The sequence below is a fragment of the Cervus elaphus genome, chromosome 20 (genome assembly GCF_910594005.1).
Source record: "Cervus elaphus chromosome 20, mCerEla1.1, whole genome shotgun sequence".
NCBI lineage: Eukaryota > Metazoa > Chordata > Mammalia > Artiodactyla > Cervidae > Cervus > Cervus elaphus.
Genome location: NC_057834.1, coordinates 76,954,979 through 76,978,956, shown reverse-complemented (window position 1 = coordinate 76,978,956; position 23,978 = coordinate 76,954,979). Strand labels below are relative to the sequence as shown.

At 40.7% G+C, this 23,978-nt stretch overlaps 1 protein-coding gene across 4 annotated transcripts in view; it reads right to left on the bottom strand.

The window, feature by feature from the left end:
- Positions 1–4,369: 4,369 nt before the first annotated feature.
- The window catches only part of LOC122676933 (guanylate-binding protein 6-like), a 33,208-nt gene continuing 13,599 nt past the window's right edge, over positions 4,370–23,978 (bottom strand). For 2 of the 4 annotated variants that reach the window (XM_043876536.1, XM_043876537.1), the window contains exons 5-12: positions 23,310–23,419; positions 22,910–23,106; positions 21,115–21,360; positions 19,821–20,101; positions 13,926–14,138; positions 9,091–9,193; positions 8,668–8,771; positions 7,670–7,780 (exon numbers count right to left, since the gene is read on the bottom strand). In XM_043876536.1, the coding sequence (XP_043732471.1) occupies positions 7,682–7,780; positions 8,668–8,771; positions 9,091–9,193; positions 13,926–14,138; positions 19,821–20,101; positions 21,115–21,360; positions 22,910–23,106; positions 23,310–23,419 (1,353 nt within the window). In that variant the 3' untranslated portion in view covers positions 7,670–7,681. Of the gene's footprint in view, positions 4,687–7,563; positions 7,781–8,667; positions 8,772–9,090; positions 9,194–10,186; positions 10,296–13,925; positions 14,139–19,820; positions 20,102–21,114; positions 21,361–22,909; positions 23,107–23,309; positions 23,420–23,978 lie in introns of those variants that run through there. The other 2 variants (XR_006335673.1, XR_006335674.1) reach the window with 2 other exon arrangements.

Below are 23,978 nucleotides of genomic sequence, written 5' to 3'. Positions count from 1 at the left end.
TTTGTTTTTGTCAATGTGAGTATAAAGATATATGTTTCACAATGAAGACCGTAAGGCCACTTAGATATGTTTGGCTCTGAAACGTGATATATATTATACATATTATAAACATGATATATATTATTACTTACAAATAAATATGGAGTTTTATTTTCAGTTTCTGTGGTTTGTCACTGCTTCAGGAAAAATCCTTTTAAAATTATATCCTATAGGTATAATTGACAAAAGTATACTATTTTGAAAAAGTAAGAATAATTACTTAAGTAAGTAAGAATGGCATCACCAGCTCAATGGACATGAATTTGAGTGAACTCCAGGAGTTGATGATGGACAGGGAGGGCTGGCATGCTGCAGTCCATGGGGTTGCAAAGAGTCGGACATGGCTGAGCCACTGAACTGAAGAATGATTCAAATGTTTTCCTAAATGGAAGACTTTGGCTGCCTGATGTGAAGAGCTGACTCATTTGAAAAGACCCTGATGCTGGGAAAGATTGAGGGCAGGAGGAGAAGGGGATGACAGAGGATGAAATGGTTGGGTGGCATCACCGACTCGATGGACATGAGTTTGGGTAGACTCCCAGAGTTGGTGATGGACAGGGAGGCCTGGCGTGCTGTGTTTCATGGGGTTGCAAAGAGTCGGACACGACAGAGCGACTGAACTGAACCGAACTGAAATGGAAGACAGTCAATGAGACAATTTAACTGAAATGAAATTTTTTTCAGTTTCTATTAATTTAACTCCAGAAATATCACCCTTATGGCAGAAAGTGAAGAAGGACTAAAGAGTCTCTTGATGAAAGTGAAAGAGGAGAGTTTAAAAGTTGGCTTAAAGCTCAACATTCAGCAAACTAAGATCATGTCATCTGGTCCCATCATCTCATGGCAAATATTTGGGGAAACAGAGGAAACAGTGACAGACTTTATTTTTTTGGGCTCCAAAATGACTGCAGATGGTGATTGTAGCCAAGAAATTAAAAGATGCTTACTCCTTGGAAGGAAAGTTATGACCAACCTAGATAGCATATTAAAAAGCAGAGACATTACTTTGTCAACAAAGGTCTGTGTTGTTAAGGCTATGGTTTTTCCAGTAGTCATGTATGGATGTGAGAGTCAGACCATAAAGAAGGCTGAGTGCCGAAGAATTGGTTCTTTTGAACTGTGGTGTTGGAGAAGACTCTTGAGAGTCCCTTGGACTGCAAGGAGATCAAACCAGTCCATCCTAAAGGAGATCAGTCCTGGGTGTTCATTGGAAGGACTGATGTTGAAGCTGAAGCTCCAATACTTTGGCCACCTGATGCAAAGAACTGATTCATTTGAAAAGACCCTGATGCTGGGAAAGATTGAGGGCAGGAGGAGAAGGGGCCGACAGAGGATGAGATGGTTGGATGGCATCACTGACTCAATGGACATGGATTTGGGTAGACTCTGGGGGTTGGTGATGGACAGGGAGGCCTGTTGTGCTGCGGTTCATGGAGCCACAAAGAGTTGGACACCACTGAGCAACTGAACTGAACTGAACTCCAGAATGAGTGGTCTGTATCTTGCTTTAGAAATTGCGCTTGTTTGTCATCTAGTGCACTTAACTTTGTGTCTAGTGAAATTTTTGAGAGGAAGAGTCTCATTTTCACATCCTCAGAGTTTAGTGAAAGACCATGGGCTGTGGATTGACCAGCATTGTAAATAGTTCAAACCTGAAGCACTTTCAGTTCTGAAATATGAGTGCAGTTCATCAGGTGTGGAAAATGTGGGTACAAGGGAATAATAGCCTTTGGGGATAAAATTCCTAGGTTTGGGGAGCTCTAGAATGGGAGAGTGTAGCCGCTGAGACAAAATATTTGTAAAAATGTTGCAAAACTAAAAGCACCTTGGATATTGCTGAGCACAGAAATAAATTTAAAAATAGGGATTCAGGACTATAAAATTGTAAGGTGATAGAGCTTTACTCCTTATTTGGCTATAATAAGTATGTCGCTCTGCTTACAAGCTGGGGTGGAGGTGTATCACCTGAGGAAGTTCAGCCTCAGTGTATCTGCAACACAAGGTAAAGGAATAACTGATAGTGTTCAAGCTAAACTCTCTTTAGATCTCATTCTTAAAGGAAAAAGCTATTTCTGGCTTAAGGTTCCTTGAACCATTTTTGATGTGTCAGAGAGTCCACATGATCAAAGTCCGCAGACTTTAACATAGTTGGGTCGGAGTTTCGGGGGAAGGTGTCTATTAGCGCTATACAGAAAGAGAAAGCAGGATCTAATACAAACCGAAGGCCCCAAGTGTCTGTGCATTCGTCCACCGTTAGCCTCATTCTGTGTTGTCCATTGTTCTAAATTTTTAGGATCCACATGTACTTCACCAGGAATGGTTACCTTCTCACTCATCTCCACTACTTTTTAAGAATATTGGAGCCAATACTCATGTCACAATTGTATTACTATAGTGAAAATCTTTAACTATATATCTAATTATCTTAAACTAGTCTATCTCATTCTTGCATGAGAAGTGGTGTGGACAGCTATCAAAGTGCTACTCTGTTTTGTCTTGGTTCTTACTTCGAATGAGGGGAAAAGAAACTGCAGCCATTGCCCGACAAGGACAAACTATAGTTAGGCACAAACATTTTCTTTTTCAAAGTATTCCCAACTGTTCAATATACCCAGCTGAATTCCACTCCCTATTTTGTGCCCTTTAAATGTGCCTTATAATGATAAGCAAACAAAGGGAAGCTAATGCAGACAAATTTGGAGGAGAACATGTAAATCTCTTTAAAGCTATAGCTTTGTAGTTAGCCCCTTGTTATGCTGGCTATGACCATAGCAGGACTTCAATGTCCTTTCAAAGATGAGCTTTTTTTCAGCTCTTGGGGATGTGTTTGGCCACTCACACAATAGAGAATCAGCTTAAGATCATGTGACATGAATTCCACTGGTTCTACCACAATCACACAGTTCAGAACTAGCTTGCCCAGTAGGATTGTGGAACACTCTCAGGAGGCAATTCAGATGCCAATTTGACCATAACTCTTGAGAGGATGGGACACCATTTTTCTGGATGTGGTCAGTAACTTAAGCCCAAAGTCGATATTGGATGCTGTGTGGCCAATAGGCATAATACATGGGTTGGAGGCCAGTGGCACACAGTGTCACTCCCAGTGACTTTTTTGGGGGAAATTTGTGCTCCTTGACCTTGAAAATCTAGGTCTATGGTTCTGGAGAGGGAGTGTTTCATTGAGGGGGCACACTAAGGGCACCATTAAACCTAAAGCTATAGATGCTGCCTGTTTTCTCTGGGCATCTTTTGCCAATTAAGCAGCAGGCACAGGAGTAGTTTATCATGACAATTGAGTTGATCGTCATGAAGCAGTACTATTGCTACCATGTGATGGGAGCAGGGAGGAATATTTTGGTTAAAATACTAGCCTACGAGTCCTAAGGGCATATATGTGTCTTTGCAGACCTTGTTTTCTTGGGAGCAGAATAGAAGCACTGTTGCTGTTGTTGTTATTCAGTCACTAAGTCGTGTCCAGTGCTCGTGCCTGGAGAATCCCATGGACAGAGGAGTGTGGCAGGCCACAGTTCATAGGGTCTTAAAGAGTTGGACTTTCTATTTGCATTTCTAATGAATTTTGACAATCCATCTGTAACACTAAATAATTTCCCTAATAAATACATCCTGGGAGGACTGTGTAATACCCAGTCAACAGGCAAGAGACCCTCGTGACCACGCCATACACAAGTCTAAGGAAAAAGGGATAGGGATGTAGAGATGTCGAGAGTGGCTCACTCTTCCTGTACTAAGTACCGTGTGAAAAAATGATTATGATGCTGCCTTCCTACAGAATTGTTCAACAAATACTTGTATAGATCTTTAATTCCATTAGCAATTAGCATATATTTATTAGTTATGAAGTCTGGAAGAGGCCTTTCACCTGGAACTTTGTCTTGAGATGAGCATAACTTTATTCCAATAGATGACCACTTAGGGCTGAACATCAGAGCAATGCAGGTTCCTTTCACTCTGCTGTTAACTGTCCAGTCCCTTACTCTTGACCCCTTTCTTTCTCTAAACCATGATCACTTCATGGTGGAAACATGTATGCCTGTTTCTTGTTTGCATCACTTCTCATGTGTGTCAGGGAGATTTGATGGGAAAGCAGAAATCCTCACTGCCCCCTTTACCAAATCATCCAAACTTTTGGTATTCAGGGCATTCTTCTGGTGACACCAGAGGGTCTTTGGGGACTAGACAAGCTGCAAGACTTATTCCAGAGAGTTTGGTTAGAGAAGTGGCAACTGAGTGTTAAGAAAGCAGAGTTATCTGGTAGATGCCATGGTCTGTCAGCTTGTGGGTGTCATATTCAGTGAGAAATATATCCTCCTATGAAAAGTATAGCTTTATTTCAACAGAAGCTCCTTGAACAGCTGCTTTATGATGACAACTGGAGTATCGCCAATTACAGTATCATTGTTCGTGGGTCAAAGGTGATGGCCTCATTGCTGGATAGTTTTCTTGCAGAGAAGTTCGAGGAACCCAGAGCATGTGGGGTGTCCAGTCCCTCCCAGAGAAGAGCACAGGTTCAGACGGGTGTGCATGTACTTTCCACCCAAGTCCTTTCCGTTGTTGTTGGTGTTTTAATTGCTGAATGGTTTCCAAGTCTTCGCAACCCCTTTGACTGTACACCACTGGGCTCCTCTGTCCATGGGATTTCCCAGGCAAGAATATTAGAAAAAAAAAAGAAAGAATACTTAAAATGCATTTCCATTTTCCTCTCCAGGGAATCTTCCTGACCCAGGGATCGAACCCTTGTCTCTTGCGTTGGTAGGCGAGTTCTTTACCAGGGAAGCCCATCCTTTTAGTACTAGTTCATAAAACTGTTCTTGATTTTGAGTGCCCTAGGCAGCAGTTAATAGAGTGAGGAAATGGCAGTTTGTGGTCCTGAGAGTGGAAGGTCATGTATTTATCCACGTACATTGTTTGAACACCTGGGGATTTTGAACACCTGGACTTTGTAGGGGAGATAAATACACAGTGAAGATCATCAAGTAGATGAGATCATAAGGCAGTAGGGGAGACAGAATATAAACAGGTTATTTCAATATCAAAATTATATGAAAATCTGTGGTCAGAGTGAAACATGGTATGATGGCAGCACACAGGAGGGACACCACACCCAGTTCATTCTGAGTACAAGAGGCTAGCATTAAAGAGGTGACAAGAATACCTAAAATGTTGAGTTGAAATTGAATGAGTCTCCTTTGAATACATGATCTTTATAAATGTGCAGGAATTGTGAGGTCATTCCAGCCAACATTCCAATAGACTTTACACCTGAGAATAACTTATGGACTAGCAGTTCAGAGCCTTAATGACAACAGTATCAGGATGCATATCTAGTACTTTCTGTTTCCTGCTGTAATAAGTAGATTCCTCATATGGAGCTGACTTTTTATTTCTCATAGTGTTTGATACTTTCATCCTGTCATAAGAACTATTCCATTCCATATATTCTTATTTTTATTTCATTATTTATATTTATTTATCTTTGAGTAGGTAATAATTCATGCAAAATATAAAACCCACAGAGGAATATGTCATACGAACCTATTTCTCCTCTCATTTTTTATCTCAGATATACAGGTCCATTCCTGTTGTGCTCAGGGATACCAGTTTCTTTTCTATTTCCAGAAATAGAGGAAAATGTGTGTATATACTGATTATGTTTTAAATCAGTAATGCAACTTACACACTTTCTATATCTTTATTTTTTTTCACTTACAATATATCTTGACCTCTTGATGAAGGTGAAAGAGGAGAGTGAAAAAGCTGGCTTAAAATTCAAATTTCAAAAAAAGGAAGATCATGGTATCCAGTCTTGTCACTTCATGGCAAATAGATAGGGGAAAATATGGAAACAGTGACAGACTTTATTTTCTTGGGCTCAAAAATCACAGCAGATGGCGACTTCAGCCTTGAAATGAAAAGACACTTGCTCCTTGGAAGGAAAGCTATGACAAACCCAGACAGCATGTTTAAAAGCAGAGACATCACTTTGCCAACAGAGGTCCATATAGTCAAAGCCGTGGTTTTTCCAGTAGTTGTGTATGGACGTGAGAGTTAGACCATAAAGAAGACTGAATGCTGAAGAATTGATGCTTTCAAACTGTGGTGTTGAAGAGGACTGTTGAGAGTCCCCTGGGCAGCAAGGAGATCCAATCAGTCAATCCTAAAGGAAATCAACCCTGAATATTCCCTGGAAGGACTGATGCTGAAGCTGAAGCACCAATACTTTGGCCACTTGATGCGAACCAGCCGACTCATTGGAAAAGACCCTGATGCTTGGAAAGATTGAGGGCAGGAGGTGAAGGGGGTGACAGAGGATGAAATGGTTGGATGGCATTATCAACTCAATGGACATGAGTCTGAGCAAACTCTGGCAGATAGTGAAGGACGGGGAAGCCTGGCGTGCTGCAGGCCATGGTGTCGCAAAGAGTTAGACACAGCTGTGCAGCTGAGCAGCAACCTCTTGGAGACTGCCTCACCTTAGCACAAATAGAGCTTCCCTGTTCATTTCAGTGACTGTAGAGTATTCCTGTGTAAGTGTGTCCCAGGATTTATCTCACTAGTATGTGACAGAGGGACTTTAGGGATGTTTCCAGTCTTTTGGGATCACAACAATCCCATCAATAAATATACTACCGCACATTCCATTTTCAACTTGGGTACATAAATGTTTAAGATAAATTCCTAAATGAGAACTTGCTGTATCAACAGTATTTTCACTTAAAGTGTGGTATATATTTGCATTAATCTTCACTCTTCCTAGCATATATCAGAGACTGCCAATTTCGTGTCCCCCTTGCTGGCCTATGTCCTGTCCAAACTACTTTCTGGTCCATCTGAGAGGTGACACAGGTCCCTCCTAATTTTACCCCTCATGTCTTTTATAATCAGTAAACGTAGACATTTATATTCTCATGTTTTTACCCATTTGAAAAATGTGATTGTTGCTTTTCCCTCACTGATGTATAAGGGTTCATTATGGCTTAAAGAAATCATCTCCATGCCTGTTTCATGGAGACTTTTTCTCTTATGATTTGTTTTTATACTTTTCTTAAAACTTTTCTATGAATCAATCATTATCTACTAACTTCTTCTCCATTTCTTTAAATTAATTCAATCAAAATTAGGACTTCCCTGTGGACCAGACGGTAAAGTGTCTGCCTACAATGTGGGAGACCTGGGTTCAATCTCTGGGTCGGGAAGATCCCCTGGGGAAGGCAATGGCAACCCACTGCAGTACTCTTGCCTGGAAAATCCCATGGACGGAGAAGCTTGGTAGGCTACAGTCCATGGGGTCGCAAGAAGTCGGACACGACTGAGCGACTTCACTTTCACTTTCAATCAAAATTACTTAGATATTTGTATATCAGGCCCTGATTCTTCAGGCCCTGATAACTTCTTTTTACTTTTAAACTTTTCTGGATTGAAACTACCATGGCATATTTCAAAGATTAGCAACTATTATAATGAAACCCTTTACAATGTACTTAAGTGGAATTGTCAACTCACTTAATAATTCACATGAGATGCATCATCCCTATGCACATTGTGAAGAAAAGCCACTTCATACGGACATTAACACAAAGGTAAAACCTGCCAGGATCCTTAAAGTAGTAAGCACGTATTTTCATTTCTTATAGTTTCTTGTTGTCGTCTTCGTCATTATCTCAATACGTAATTCATCAGATATCTTTTGAAAGTCCACATGGAGTTGTTCTATTTGCACCTGTAAAAAGAAGATAGTACCCTGTTGAAAATATCCAATTGTCATCTTTTTATATCTAACAACTATAGCAGCTTAGCATATGTGTCTATTTCCTACTACTTTAGATGTTCTTTGATGAGTTTGTCCAGTATTTCCAAATGTTTGAACATGGTGGGAAGTGACAGAATCCATGGTTTAGCTTCCCAGGATCCCTCAACACCAGCTCCCTGGGCAAGGAGGAGTTAGGCCTAAGTCAGGACTTAAAACTACACCAGTAATGTGTTCTAGCCCTAAGACTGCACTTTGGGAGAGAATGTAGGTGAATTCTAAATATTTCTCAGTCCCCTTGAGGTAGGGTGACCACACACATGTCACAAATAATGAGGTTTGCTGACTCTCTTTAGAACACTGAAACTCCAGGTTTGGACAAAGAATTCATTTACTCTAGGTGTATAAAGTGAATCAGGCAGATCTGGAAAAAATGCAGCAACTTGACAGTTGATACTTTTGAGAGCAGATGGGAATATTACAGGTCTCGGATGGTTGTTCCGCAAGTCCTAAGTTCTCTAAGACTGGGATCCTGTTCACTTAAGTGAAGTGTGACCCTCAGTCCAGGAGCCTGGGCCGTTGTTTGTCCCTTCCAAGCCTTAGCACTGCAGAAGATGCTGAGTCTTACAGAGGTAAGTCTTCAGCACCATCCACATTGATGTTACATGAAACCTGTCTTTGGATTTCTCTTTGGGATCTGACTATAGGTCATATTTCTGTCCCTTTATTATTGAGAAACTAGCATTTTGTCCATCAGACTCTGCCCATGCCCATCTAGACTTGTGCTCCAGCACTTCCTGCTCTCTTAGAAGGTTTTCTCTTTCCATCATGAACTTATCTATCAGTTGGGCTATACTTACCACGTGGCTTCTCTCTTGGGCCTCCAATTTTTTATTCTTATCATTCAGTTCCTGTTTTAGCAGATCCTGTTTCATCTCTGCTGCTTGTCTTTTGGTACGTTCCTCTGTTTCACAAGAGTTTTAAACAAAAAACAGTTATGCTGAGCTATACCTTCCTGAGCTCAAAGACTAAAATGACATTAAATTGGTGGGAAGGAGTCTGACTGTTCCTGCTACCACATCAGACAACCTGCTTTGGTATATGATGTAGACACACTGATTGGATGTACATACAACCCAAACTCCCTTGTTTATTTCCACATGTAGCAGAGAGGTTCCACAGAAGAAGAGGAAGCTCTAGTGTCAGAAAGTGTTTGCTTCCAACCTGTCTAAGGGCAGCACAGGAACCACCTTCCCCTCTGAGAGCTCAGTCCTCCCCTGTACCTGCCATGGCCTTGGCCGCATCAGTGAGGGCCTGGTCTGCCTGCAGGATGGCTGCCTCTACTTCTGCCTGTGACTGCAGGAAGCTCTGGAGGACCTGGTTTGCCTGAGGAAACAACAAAGAGCAAAGACTTGTCAGGCAACATCAATATAGTATCTTCCTGGGGAAATTATTGTTCAGTGAACCTACAGACTTCTTTGGGATGGTTTTGGTCACCACCTCCTGTTCAGTGTTACACACCCCCATCCATAGCTCTTCAGGCACTCTGTCTAACAGATCTAATCTCTTGAATCTATTTGTCACCTCCACTGTGTAAACATCAGGGATTTGATTTAGCTCATATATCACTGGCCTAGTACTTTTCCCTACTCAAGGGAGAAAGGTAAGTATATACCCAGCTGAATACAGAGTTCCAGAGAATAGCAAGGAGAGATAAGAAGGTTTTCTGACATGGACAATACAGAGAAACAGAGGAAAACAATAGAATGGGAAAGACTAGAGATCTCTTCAATAAAATGGGAGATATCAAGGGAACATTTCATGCAAGGAATGGGCATGATAAAGGACAGAAGTGATAAGGACCTAATTAGAAGCAGAAGAGATTAAGAAGAGGTGACAAGAATACACAGAAGAACTATACAAGAAAGGTTCCAATGACCTGGATACCACAGTGGTGTGGTCACTCACCTAAAGCCAGACATCCTGTAGTGTGAAGTCAAATGGGCCGTAGAAAGCATTACCACGAATTAGTGGCAGTGATAGATTCTAGCTGAGCCCTTTAAAATCCTAAAAGATGATGCTGTTAAAGTGCTGCCCTCACTACGTCAGCAAATTTGGAAAAGAACAGTGGCCACAGGAATGGAAAAGGTCAGTTTTCATTCCAACCCCAAAGAAGGGCAATGTCAAAGAATGTTCAAACTACCACACAGTTGCGCTCATTTCAGATGCTAGTAAGGTTATGCTCAAATCCTCCAAGCTAGGCTTCAGCAGTACATGAACCAAGAACTTACAGATGTACAAGTAGGGTTTCAAAGAGGTCAAATTGCCAACATTTGTTCGATCATGGAGAAAGCAAGGGCATTGCAGAAAATAATCTACCTCTGCTTCATTGACTATGCTAAAGTCTTTGATTGTGAGGATCACAACAGTGTGGGAAATTCTTCAAGAGGTGGGATTACCAGTCCACCTTATCTGTCCTCTAAGAAACCTGTATTCAAATCAAGAAGCAACGGTTAGAACTGGATATGGAAAAACAAACTGGTTCAAAATTGGGAAAAGGAGTATGTGAAGGCTGTATATCGTCTCTCTGTTTATTTAACTTACATGCAGAGTACATCATGTGAAATGTTCGACTGGATGAAGCACAAGCTGAAATCAAGACTGCTGAGCAAAATATCAACAGTCTCAGATATGCCTGTGATACCACTCTAATGGCAGAAAGTGAAGAGGAACTAAAGAGCCTCATGAGGGTGAAAGAGGAGAGTGGAAAAAGCTGGCTTAAAACCTAACATTAAAAAAAACTAAGATCATGGCTTCCAGTCCCATTGCTTCATGGCAAATAGAAAAGGAAAAAGTGGAAGCAGACAGATTTTATTTTCCTGGGCTCCAAAAGCACCGTGGATGGTGAGTGCAAAAGTGAAATTCAATATGCTTCTTCGTTGGAAGGAAAGCTATGACCAACCTAGACAACATATTAAAAAGCAGAGACATCACTTTGCTAACAAAGGTCAATACAGTCAAAGCTATGGTTTTTCCTGTAGTCATGTATGGATGTGTGAGTTGCACCCTAAAGAAGGTGGAGTACTGAAGAATTGATTCTTTAGAACTGTGGTACTGCAGAAGATTCTTTTTTTTTTTTTTCCATTTATTTTTATTAGTTGGAGGCTAATTACTTTACAATATTGTAGTGGGTTTTGTCATACATTGACATGAATCAGCCATGGATTTACATGTGTTCCCCATCCCGATCCCCCCTCCCACCTCCCTCTCGACCTGATCCCTCTGGGTCTTCCCAGTGCACCAGGCCCGAGCACTTGTCTCATGCATCCAACCTGGGCTGATGATCTGTTTCACCCTAGATAATATACATGTTTCAGTGCTGTTCTCTCGAAACATCCCACCCTCGCCTTCTCCCACAGAGTCCAAAAGTCTGTTCTGTACATCTGTGTCTCTTTTTCTGTTTTGCATATAGGGTTATCATTACCATCTTTCTAAATTCCATATATATGTGTTAGTATACTGTATTGGTCTTTATCTTTCTGGCTTACCTCACTCTGTATAATGGGCTCCAGTTTCATCCATCTCATTAAAAGAATGAAACTACAACACTTTCTAACACCATACACAAAAATAAACTCAAAAAGGATTAAAGATTTAAATGTAAGACCAGAAACTATAAAACTCCTAGAGGAGAACATAGGCAAAACACTCTCCAACATGAATCACAGCAGGATCCTCTATGACCCACCTTGCAGAAGAGTCTTGAGAGTCCCTTGGACAGCAGGAGATCAAACTAGTCAATTCTCAAGGAAATCAACCCTGAATATTCATTGGAAGGACTGATGCTGCAGCTGAAGATCTAATACTTTGGCAATGTGATGTAAAGAGCTGACCCACTGAAAAAGACCCTGATGCTGGGAAAGACTGAAGGCAGGAGGAGAAGAGGGCAACAGTGGATGAGCTGTTTAGATAGCATTGCTGACTGAGTGGACATAAATTTGGGCAAACTCAGGGATACGGTGGACAGAGAAGCCTGGCAGGCTGCAGTCCATGTGATTACACAGAGTCAGACATGACTTAGTGACTGAACAACAGCAACGACCCTCCAGGTTTGACTCTGTAAATTCTTCACCTTTCTTCAGACCCCACAGTGGCTACAGATGCTGGAATTATGTGCAGTTGTAAAAACACCCATCCTCCATTGTTTGCAACTGCTCTACCTGCACATTGCTTTCCCTCTGACTCATGCTCACCAACCCTTTCTTTATTAAGTTATCATTTATTGACACTTCAACTTGTAGCTTTTGCCTCTTTCTCCAGGAAGTTTTCTTAAGCTTTATTCTGAGTTCTGAATGGCTGCCAAGAATTAACAGCTATCCTATCAGCACTACCACTTGATAGATATGTGACATTAGGTAATGTAGTTCCTTTTCCTTATGTCATATTTATCAATTTTGTAATGAAGATGATAGCAGTATCTAATCTATATTATTCTGAGAACTAAATTGATGGTCTAACCAAAACACCTAAAGTACACTTGAAGTAGTGAGTGCTCCACATACGTCAGTCATCACCATCAGTACCACTGCAATCGTCCCTGTCACTATCTCTATCAGTGTGTACCTGTGTGATAATCATTGTGCCACCATATCCAGTGGCTATTTATGTGTCCTCAGGTAAGATCATAAGCTTCTGGAGAACAACTTTTCTTTAATTTTCCCTACACTTTGCAGAAAGTCCATTTTGGGGTTACTCATTTAAGCATTTTATTATTTTATTTTTTACATAATTTTTAAAGGTTATACTCTATTTATAGTTAATACAAAATATTGGCTATATTTGCTGTATTTTACAATATATCTTTGTAGCCTATCTTACACCCAGTCACTTGTACCTCCCACCCTCACTCCTATATTGCCCCCAATCCATGTTCAGTTCAGTTGAGTCGCTCAGTCATGTCTGACTCTTTGTGACCCCATGAATTGACGAAAAAGCAAGAGAGTTCCAGAAAAACATCTATTTCTGCTTTATTGACTATGCCAAAGCCTTCAACTGTGTGGATCACAATAAACTGTGGACAATTCTGAAAGAGATGGGAATACCAGACCACCTGACCTGCCTCTTGAGAAACCTGTATGCAGGTCAGGAAGCAACAGTTAGAACTGGATATGGAACAACAGACTGGTTCCAAATAGGGAAAGGAATACGTCAAGGCTGTATATTGTCACCCTGCTTATTTAACTTCTATGCAGAGTACATCATGAGAAACGCTGGGCTGAAAGAAGCACAAGGTGGAATCAAGATTGCAGGAGAAATATCAATAACCTCAGATATGCAGATGACACTCCACATTAATAACCACTAATTTGTTCTCTATACCTGTGAGTCTTCTTTTCAATTATAACTAGTTTGTTGTATTTTTTGGATTTCACATGTAACTGATATCATGCAGTATTGTCTTCCTCTGTCTGACATTTCTTCGAGAATAATGCCCTCCAAGTCCATCCAGGTTGCCACAAATGGCAACATTTCATTCTTTTTAATAACTGAGTAGCATTCCTGTATATGCACACTCCACATCTCCTTTATCCATTCATCTGTTGATGGACACTTACGTTGCTTCCATGTCTTGGCTATTGTAAGTAATGATGCTATGAACATTGGGATGCTGGTATCTTTTTGATTTAGTGTTTTTTCAAAACCTATCACAGTCTTTGCTAATTGAAAGGAATGTTCTCTTTCATCTAGATTCTTGATAATAGATCCTCTCTTTGGGAAGAAGTATTTCTAGTTTATTTAAAGAAAGTGAAGTGTTAGTCACATAGTCACGTCCAACTCCTTGTGAGCCCATGGACTGTATGTAGCCCATGAGGCTCCTCTCTCCTTAAAATTCTCCAGGCAAGAATACTGGAGTGGGTTGCTGTTTCCTCCTCCAGGGGATCTTCCCAACCCAGGGATTGAACCCGGATCTCCAAGCAGCTGCCAAATTATGGCTATAAAAGCTAAAAGTGTAGAACTACCACCATGCTCTGCTTTCTCTACAAAAATGGTTCAAAAGAACCAGCCAAGACCCTTTGACTCCAATCTTCTGTTCTTCCCCAATCCCCTTACTCCTCACCTTAACTCCTTTCCTGGAAATGAGTTTATAGTTCTCTTCAAACCTGCTCCTTGCTTCTAAGTAGCGACGGTGTCCTCCAGGGACAGAGAAAGTTCCTTTTGAAATACTCTTCATCAAGGGGTCTGAAAGCTTCTTAAGCTCAGCCTGACAATACTTGACAGATGCTTCTTCATCTTGCAGCATGAAAGTTTCTTTCTTTTTCTTGATCATGACCTGTCAAGGAAATGAAGAGAAATTCAATAGAAAGAAGCTGTTAGAAGAGAAAGTCCAACTGTGATCCTCTTGAAGGAAGCAGTTGCACAACATCAGGCCACATGAGAAACAGAATAATAGATACAGAGTCAGGAGACTAGTTTTAGTTCTCCTGCTGCTGCTGCTACGTCGCTTTAGTCGTGTCCGGCTCTGTGCGACCCCACAGACGGCAGCCCACCAGGCTCCCCCGTCCCTGGGATTCTCCAGGCAAGAACACTGGAGTGGGTTGCCATTTCCTTCTCCAATGCAGGAAAGTGAAAAGTGAAAGTGAAGTTGCTCAGTCGTCTCTGACTCTGCGACCCCATGGACTACAGCTTACCAGGCTCCTCTGTCCATGGGATTTCCCAGGCAAGAGTACTGGAGTGGGGTGCCATTGCCTTCTCCAGTTTTAGTTCTAGATCTGACCAACTCTTTGTGTGACTTATAGGAAGTCTCTTAACTCTGTTGGCTTAGTCTCAGTATCTGTGAACTGACAGATTGGTAGCTGTGAATTCCATTGTTCTTTAACAGTAATAGGATTAATTGTGATCCATCCATCAACAATGAAAAATGGAAAGCTCAATTATGACTTGAAGTAGGGCTTCCTATGCAAACTAGGTGCTATAGATAAAGATATCTATTAATACATAGCTAATCAATTGCCTAATTTAATGAGTTAAGTATACCCAACAGAATTTTGAACTCTTTCTGAATTCTTGCTTCATTGAGGGGTTCAGTGTACGAAAATATAGGAGCCTTATTTTTCACTTTTGTACTTGTAAACTATAATTGATCTGATTGTCCTCTAAGAGATTTTTTAACTGGGAGAATTGACAAAGGTAGACTAAAAGACAAAGTTTTCATGAATATGGCAATGGTAAGCAGAAGTATCATCACCAAGAATTCTCTCCCTGGTATTCACATTCCTGGACCTGTAAGTAAGTTGAACATTGATTATGTCTTTCAATTCTGTTGAGTCTCTCAGTCGTCTCCGACTGTTTGTGACCCCATGAACTGCAGCACGCCAGGCCTCCTTATCCAGCACCAACTCGGGGAGCCCACCCAAACTCCTGTCCATTGAGTCGATGATGCCATCCAACCATCTCATCCTCTGTCATCCCCTTCTCTTCCTGCCCTCAATCTTTCCCAGCATCAGGGTCTTTTCAAATGAGTCAGTTCTTCTCATCAGGTGGCCAAAGTACTGCAGTTTCAGCTTCAACATCAGACCCTCTAAAGAACACCCAGGACTGATCTCCTTTAGGATGGACTGGTTGGATCTCCTTGCAATCCAAGGGACTCTCAAGAGTCTTCTCCAACACCACAGTTTAAAGGCATTAATTCTTCGGTGCTCAGCCGTCTTTATAGTCCAATACATGACCACTTGGAAAACCATAGCCTTGACTAGACAGACCTTTGTCGGCAAAGTAATGCCTCTGCTTTTTAATATGTTGTCTAGGTTGGTCATAACTTTACTTCCACGGAGCAAGTGTCTTTTAATTTCATGGCTGCAATCACCATCTGCAGTGATTTTGGAGCCCCAAAAAATAAAGTCAGTCACTCTTTCCACTGTTTCCCCATCTATTTGCCATGAGGTGATGGGACCAGATGCCACCATCTTAGTTTTCTGAATGTTGAGTTTTAAGCCAACTTTTTCACTCTCCTCTTTCTCTTTCATCAAGAGGCACTTTAGTTTTTCTTCACTTTCTGCCATAAGGGTGGTGTCATCTGCATTTCTGAGGTTTTTGATATTTCTCCCAGCAATCTTGATTCCACCTTGTGCTACCTCCAACCCAGCATTTCTCATGATGTACTCTGCATATAAGTCAAATAAGCAGGGTGACAATATGCAGCCTTGACATACTCCTTTTCCTATTTGGAACCAGTCTGTTGTTCCATGTCCAGTTCTAACTGTTGCTTCCTGACCTGCATACAGGTTTCTCAAGAGGCAGGTCAGGTGGTCTGGTATTCCCAGCTCTTTCAGAATTTTCCACAGTTTATTGTGACCCCCACAGTCAAAGGCTTTGGCATAGTCAATAAAGCAGAAATAGATGTTTTTCTGGAACTCTCTTGCTTTTTCGATGATCCAGAAGATGTTGACAATTTGAGCTCTGGTTCCTCTGCCTTTTCTAAAACCAGCTTGAACATCTGGAAGTTCACTGTTCACGTATTGTTGAAGCCTGGCTTGGAGAATTTTGAGCATTATTTTACCAGTGTGTGAGGTGAGTGCAATTGTGTGGTAGTTTGAGCATTCTTTGGTATTTCCTTTCTTTGGGATTGGAGTGAAAACTGACCTTTTCCAGTCCTGTGGCCACTGCTGAGTTTTCCAAATTTGCTGACATATTGAGTGCAACACTTTCACAGCATCATCTTTTAAGACTTGAAATAGCTCAACTGGAATTCCATCATCTCCACTAGCTTTGATAGTCTTGATGCTTCCTAAGGCCCACTTGACTTCACATTCCAGGATGTCTGGCTCTAGGTGAGTGATCACACCATTGTGATTAACTGGGTCGTGAAGATCTTTTCTGTACAGTTCTGTGTATTCTTGCCACCTCTTCTTAATATCTTCTGCTTCTGTTAGGTCCATAGCATTTCTGTCCTTTATTGAGCCCATCTTTGCATGAAATATTCCCTTGGTATCTCTAATTTTCTTGAAGAGATCTCTAGTCTTTCCCATTCTGTTGTTTTCCTCTATTTCTTTGCACTGATCACTGAGAAAGGCTTTCTTATCTCTCCTTGCTATTCTTTGGAACTCTGCAGTCAAATGTATATAACTTTCTTTTTCTCCTTTGCTTTTCACTTCTCTTCTTTTCACAGCTATTTGTAGGGCCTCGTCAGACTGCCATTTTGCTTTTTTGCATTTCTTTTTCCTGGGGATGGTTTTGATTCCTGACTCCTATACAATGTTACAAACCTCTGTCCATAGTTCATCAGGGACTCTGTCTATCAGATTTAGTCCCTTAAATCTATTTGTCACTTCCACTGTATAATCATAAGGGATTTGATTTAGGTCATAACTGAATGGTTTTAGAAAAGGCAGAGGAACCAGAGATCAAATTGCCAACCTCACTGGATCATCGAAAAAGCAAGAGAGTTTCAGAAAAACATCCATTTCTGCTTTATTGACTATGCCAAAGCCTTTGACTGTGGGGGTCACAATAAACTGTGGAAAATTCTGAAAGAGATGGGAATACCCTACCACCTGACCTGCCTCTTAAGAAACCTATATGCAGGTCAGGAAGCAACAGTTAGAACTGGACATGGAACAACAGACTGGTTCCAAATAGGGAAGGAGTACATCAAGGCTGCATATTGTCACCCTGCTTGTTTAACTTATATGCAGAGTACATCATAAGAAATGCTGGGCTGGAGGAAGCACAAGGTGGAATCAAGATTGCCAGGAGAAACATCAATAACCTCAGAAATGCAGATGACACCACCCTTATGGCAGAAAGTGAATAACTAAAGAGCCTCTTGATGAAAGAGAAAGAGGAGAGTGAAAAAGTTGGCTTAAAACTCAACATTCAGAAAACTAAGATGGTGGCATCTGGTTCCATCACCTCATGGCAAATAGATGGGGAAACAGTGAACACAGTGGCTGACTTTATTCTTTTGGGCTCCAAAGTCACTGCAGATGGTGATTGCAGCCGTGAAATTAAAAGACACTTGCTCCTTGGAAGGAAAGTTATGACCAACCTGGTTAGCATATTAAAAAGCAGAGACGTTACTTTGCCGACAAAAGCCATCTAGTCAAGGCTATGGTTTTTTCAGTGGTCAAGTATGGATGTGAGAGTTGGACTATAAAGACGGCTGAGTGCCAAAGAATTGGTGCTTTTGAACTGTGGTGTTGGGGAAAACTCTTGAGAGTCCCTTGGATTGCAAGGAGATCCAACAAGTCCATCCTTAAGGAGATCAGTCCTGAGTGTTTATTGGAGGGACTGATGTTGAAGTTGAATCTCCAATACTTTGGCCACCTAATGAGAAGAGCTGACTCATTTGAAAAGACCCTGAGGCTGGGAAAGATTGAGAGCAGGAGGAGAAGGGCACGACAGAGGATGAGATGGTTGGATGGCATCACTGACTGGATGGACATGGGTTTTGGTGGACTCTGGGAGTTGGTGATGGACAGGGAACCCTGGTGTGCTGCAGTTCACCAGGCCACAAAGAGTCGGACACAACTGAGTGACTGAACTGAACTGAATGGTTTAGTAGTTTCCCCCACTTTCTTCAATTTACATCTGAATTTGGCAATAAGGAGTTCATGATCTGAGCCACAGTCAGCTCCTGGTCTTGTTTTTGCTGACTGTACAGAGCTTCTCCATCTTTGGCTGCAAAAATATAATCAATCTGATTTCGGTGTTGACCATCTGGTGATGTCCCTGTGTAGAGTCTTCTCTTGTGTTGTTGGAAGAGGGTGTTTGCTATGACCAGTGCGTTCTCTTTGCAAAACTCTATTAGCATTTAGATTATGTTATATAGCATAGGATACGTTAAAAAGTAGAGATGACCCTAGTGGACATTACCATAGGGAATCACATAAGTCTTTCACATCTATTCATTTTTTTTTGGTGACAGAAAAGGTAATCAGAGAGATGAGCAGCAAAAGAGGAATACAGGGCACCATTGCTGGCTAAATGATGGAGCAGGGTGGTTTTCCAGAGCCAATATGAGTGCTGAAGAAAGATATATTCACATGTTTGCACAGGGGGAGGACAGTGTGGCTTATACACGATTTAAATTCAACTTTATGCTAAATACAATAACCTGTTTGCGGCCTATCAAGCAAGCATTTACATCTGCTTTAATCATTAAAGAAATACATTTAAAAATCAAAATGGAATAACTTGTGCAGCAATTCAAAACTGAGCTTGGTGGCCATTGTAGATGTGGTTTCAGGCATGTTTCTGCATCACTGAGAACTTCAATCTTCTTAACTTTATCATACTCAAGGATGCCACTATCCATTCCCAAAACAGTATCTGCTATAATAGCAATTGGGAGTTGTAAACTCATGGTCTCAAAGATCCCATTGCAAATAGGCAATGGTTTCAGACTCCAAACAATCCTTTAACAAGCACTCTTACTTCTCTCCAACTTTTTCTAACTTTGTTAATTCTTAACCAATAATACAGGTAATTTTGTGGGTTTTGCCTATATTGAGGGTCTTGCAGCAACCCCCCCTCCAACCCCATCCCCATTTTGGAGTCCAGTGGAACTCAATTCAAATGCTTCTTGTATGTGTATCTTCAGGGCACTAGTCTTCATTTGGCTCAAATCAAATTCTTCTTATCCTATGACAAACTGTTTACTATTTATTTTTGGGAGTATTATTAAGCCCATTTGAGCCTTCTCCCCACCCCATCTTGTTGTACACAGAGTATATCACCTGTACACCCTAAGCTGGGATCTAACCTGAAGAATTTTGAGTTAATAAATGTGTGTTGTTTTAAACAGCTAAGTACAGGGTAATTTGTTTACAGTAGAAAATGAAGAGGCCAGTTTTTAGAACAAAGGATGGAATGTAGCCTGTAGAGTCCTGTCTTTCACATGAATCCAAACTCCTTTTATAAATGAGAGGCATGTGAACCACAAGTGAAAAGAAGGAGCCTAAGTACATTTTTAGAAGAAAAGGTATCAGGAAGGCTATATTCTAGGCTACATTACCAGAAGTTTCTTCTGGAAATCCTTCTTTTCATCCTTGAAGGAGTGCTCCATGAAGACTGCAATGGCTTCCTTCTCACAGGCTGCGTGCGCCTCCAGCAGCTCCTGGAGCGTGTCTGTGGGGAGGTTCAGTCGCTTGGTCATCTGCTCACTGTAGTGGTCAGCTGCCTTCTCCACAGCTGCTGAGTTCTCACGCTGGGCCAGAATTGTCACCGCGTTCTCCAGACAAGGAACTGATCCACTGTTGATCGCATACACGTAGGCCTCCACCAGAGTTCCCAGCCCTGAATGACACAGTATATTTCGAAAAGAAACAGAACATTCTCCCTCGTTTTATGGACTTTAGATCAGTACACTTAAAACTATTAAAGTTTTATTGAATTTGAGGTTTTCTTTCTTCTCCTCATCTTCATCCTTATCCTCATCATTGTATCCTCCACCTTCTATAACTTCTTATAGTAACATTACTGTGTCTCCTATGCACTCTATTTGATAGTTCTCAGTTAATCACAATAAAATATTCACCAAATTATCTCAAACAATATGTTCAAAGTTCTTCTGTAACACTTTTCCCATTGTAATAAAATACAAAGAACTTATATATATGTGAGTAAACTGCATATTTTGTGAGCACTATTTGCAAATGAAAATGTAGTGCCACATGTAAACATATCATCAAGAATTTCCAGACCATGATACAAACTTTAAAGCAAGCAGGCCCATCTCAGCACTGGGCATTATGTGACTGCCCCACTGACATGGGCACGAAGCCAGCATCACATAAGATTATATTTACACTTCTTTCTCAGACTCTCAATGAGTTTACATGGATTCATGACTTACTACTTATTATTGATTCATGTAAATTCACAGAATACCTTGTATATCCTCACTAGAAACACTTATCTACTCAGTGGTTCATTACCATGAATATGTCTATCCTTAAAATATCTTTATAGTAATATTGGGTTGGCCAAAACGTTTGTTTGGGTTTTTCCATAATATCTTACTAAAAAACCTGAAAGAACATTCTGGGCAACCCAATAGTTTCATGAGATTTGGTATGCTTCAAAAAAGCCTCATACAAGGATATTTTAATGAAGAAATTTTAACTCAAAATTCATATTTTAATGAATATCTGATTTTCCAAATTATATAGAGAACACAATTAATAAAGGAAAAAAGAAGAAAGCACCATTACTGACAATCCCAGAGTACATTTACAACTTCAACTCCACCACACATTCCTCACCCACAGTGAATCACAGAGAGACATGCTGTAGCAAAGGAGACTCACTTGTCCCAGTGACAGTGATTCCCTCTTTTAAGCTCTTGGCCTTTGCATGGGTATAGATATAGGAGCAGAAAACTTTTGATTGCTTCTGGAAATTCCCATCCAGTTGGTTCTCTGGTATTTCCTCAAGATGGAGTAATTGTCTTCTGTTACTTGCAGGGCGGTCAAAGACGAAACACTTCCGTTTGGGAAAGAACTTCCTGATACACTCTCTGGGTAAGTTGGAATTTTGAATTTGGGGATTTGCATCTGCAAAAGCAGAAAAGAATAATCAAAGAAGAGACAGACTCTTGTAAGGGGGCTGAGGACTTTGATTTCCAGGAATTTGTGCACTCACTCTAATTCCCATGCCTGTAAATCTTTTCTATTTGAAAATCAACCTTACACTAATCTACCATAGAAACTCTATTTTTATACTGAGCCAAGACTGAAGGAAATGCTTCTGGGGAGGAAAAAGAACTGTTTATACCAACTGAAGAAACTTTTGTTTTCCTCAGCCATTGCATAGTGTGCACTGGACCAATTATTTATTAGGTGCTTCTTGAAAGATCAACCAACCCAAATAACTGTCAAAAACACTATTCTGAAGTTACAACCTCTATTTCAGACGTGAAAAGTAACGGTGGAAATAAGGATATTCACAATATATCTGGGAAAGAAATCACATTGGGAACAAATGATATACAGGAAAGAAAAGCTTTATAAAATCGAGTAAAAATGCACATTCTATAAATATGTTTTGAGATGACTGTAGCATACATAATCTCATGGTTAGATTGGCCTAAAGGAAATGAGGACACTCTATCAGTCCTCTGCAACACTTTCTATTGTATGTGACAGTATCATATGGAGAGATTTGGGGCATATACCATCAGTTTAATAAGTATTTATTGGAAGTGTAAATATATGATTAAACAAAAAAAATCAATATTACTTCTAGGTACCACCTGTTATTCTCTCTGCTAAACATAATCTGAGTAACCAACTAGCATATGAATATGACATATACCACGTAAGAGAGGTTATAGGTGGCTCAGTCGTAAAGAATCCACCCGCCAATGCAGGAGACAAAGGAGATGTGAGTTCAATCCCTGGGTAGGGGAGATCCCCAGAGGAGGAAATGGCAACCCACTCCAGTATTCTTGCCCGGAAAATCTCAAGGACAGAGGAGCCTGGCGGGCTACAGTCCACTGAGTTGAAAAGAGTCAAACATGACTGAGCAACTGAGCACACGAGCATGCACGTACCTATGGTGTAAGGCTCTAGAATGAAGAGTATGATGTTATGAGAAACCATTTGAAGATCTGATAGTCTCACTGGAAGGATGTAGCAATGCTTTTCTTTTGAATGAATTAGAGTATAAATAGCTTATCTATTAAGAATATATCTATATGGGTAATAAAAAACACTCTGTGAAGTGTATCAATATTTCACAAATTAATCCTTTTATTTACCTTATGATTTCTAATTCTACCAATTTCAATTTGATGCATTATTTTTCTAAAAGAGGAAAGAAGAAGCACTTAATATGTAATACAGTATGTGAGACTTTTTCTTCATGATTTTTCTAAAATCGTTTGTTTAATACTAGATTCTAAATGTCTTCAGTGAGCTTATGCTCTGGTCTCTGAAGTTTTTCCAGTAACAATGACTGAAGCCACCCACCAGTCATTCACCAGGAACCATTAGCATGGCCTCATTCCAACCCCAAATTAAGATTGACATCAAGTGCTGAATGTCAGGGCTCTTGATCCCATTTCCTACTGAGCTTTCTACCACCTTGCCCCTGCTCTGATACCTGGAATCAACTTCAAGGCATTCTCCAGGTACTCGTCTTCAGTGATGGGGTTTCCATTTAACTCCAGCTCCAGCATGAAATCCCGCACAGCCCAGACAAAGTCCGGAAAGAATCTCACAAACTCGACTGAGTCCTCTACATCATCGGAGATGGGAGATGATTTGATTCTGATCAGCTCCGTTAATTCAGTCACATAGCTGGGATCTTAGCTAAGGAAAAAGAAGCACTCTCCAACAAAATTTCCAGCTCCTACCCCAAAACAAGTTTTACAACTATTCCCTTTTGCCCCATTTTACCATCTCATCAGTCAACAGAATGGCGTCGTGGAAAAGGAGAAACGGTGTCAGTTGCTATTCCCATAAACTCAATTAAAAGTGCTAGTTCAGCTCTGGAAGGATACTGCAGCTGCTCCAGGGCCTGGTGGTTGATGGTGCTCATGCTGTTGTAGATAAAGGTGCTGCTCAGGAGCACGGCCAGGGCAAAGATCCACGAGTCATTTTTGGAGTCCCCCTAGAAAGTACATTACAGGGTGAGGATGCTGCTCCTCATGCTCTCATTCATTGTTCATTTGCTGTAACAGCAGTACGTAACTCGATAGTAAGGCAAGCAACATAAATTTTCAGCTCAGTTCAGTTCAGTCACTCAGTCGTGTCTGACTCTTTGTGACACCATGGACTAAATGCAAATTTTTCTGGTGTTGATATTGACCCATCTAAGCTCTTTTGTGTGATTAGCTATTAACAGAAATGAATGACATCTGATATATGTTTGAATGTTTACTACAGCACCTGGAACATAAGTCTGCCAGTAGAAAGTGGACAATGATTCCTTTTGCAACATTTTCTAGATCATGATGTATATTAGGAATAGAAATACTAATCAATTAAATTCAACTACTAACTGTTCATCTAGATAACAGGAGATACTCATTGACTTACTTGAATATAAAGTTCCACATAATAATCCCTACCCTAGAGAGACGGCTTTCTGGAGGGTCAGATACATATGGGAACATACATATTTATCCAAGATGATAACTCAGTGTGGAACCAAATGTGTTACTGTAATA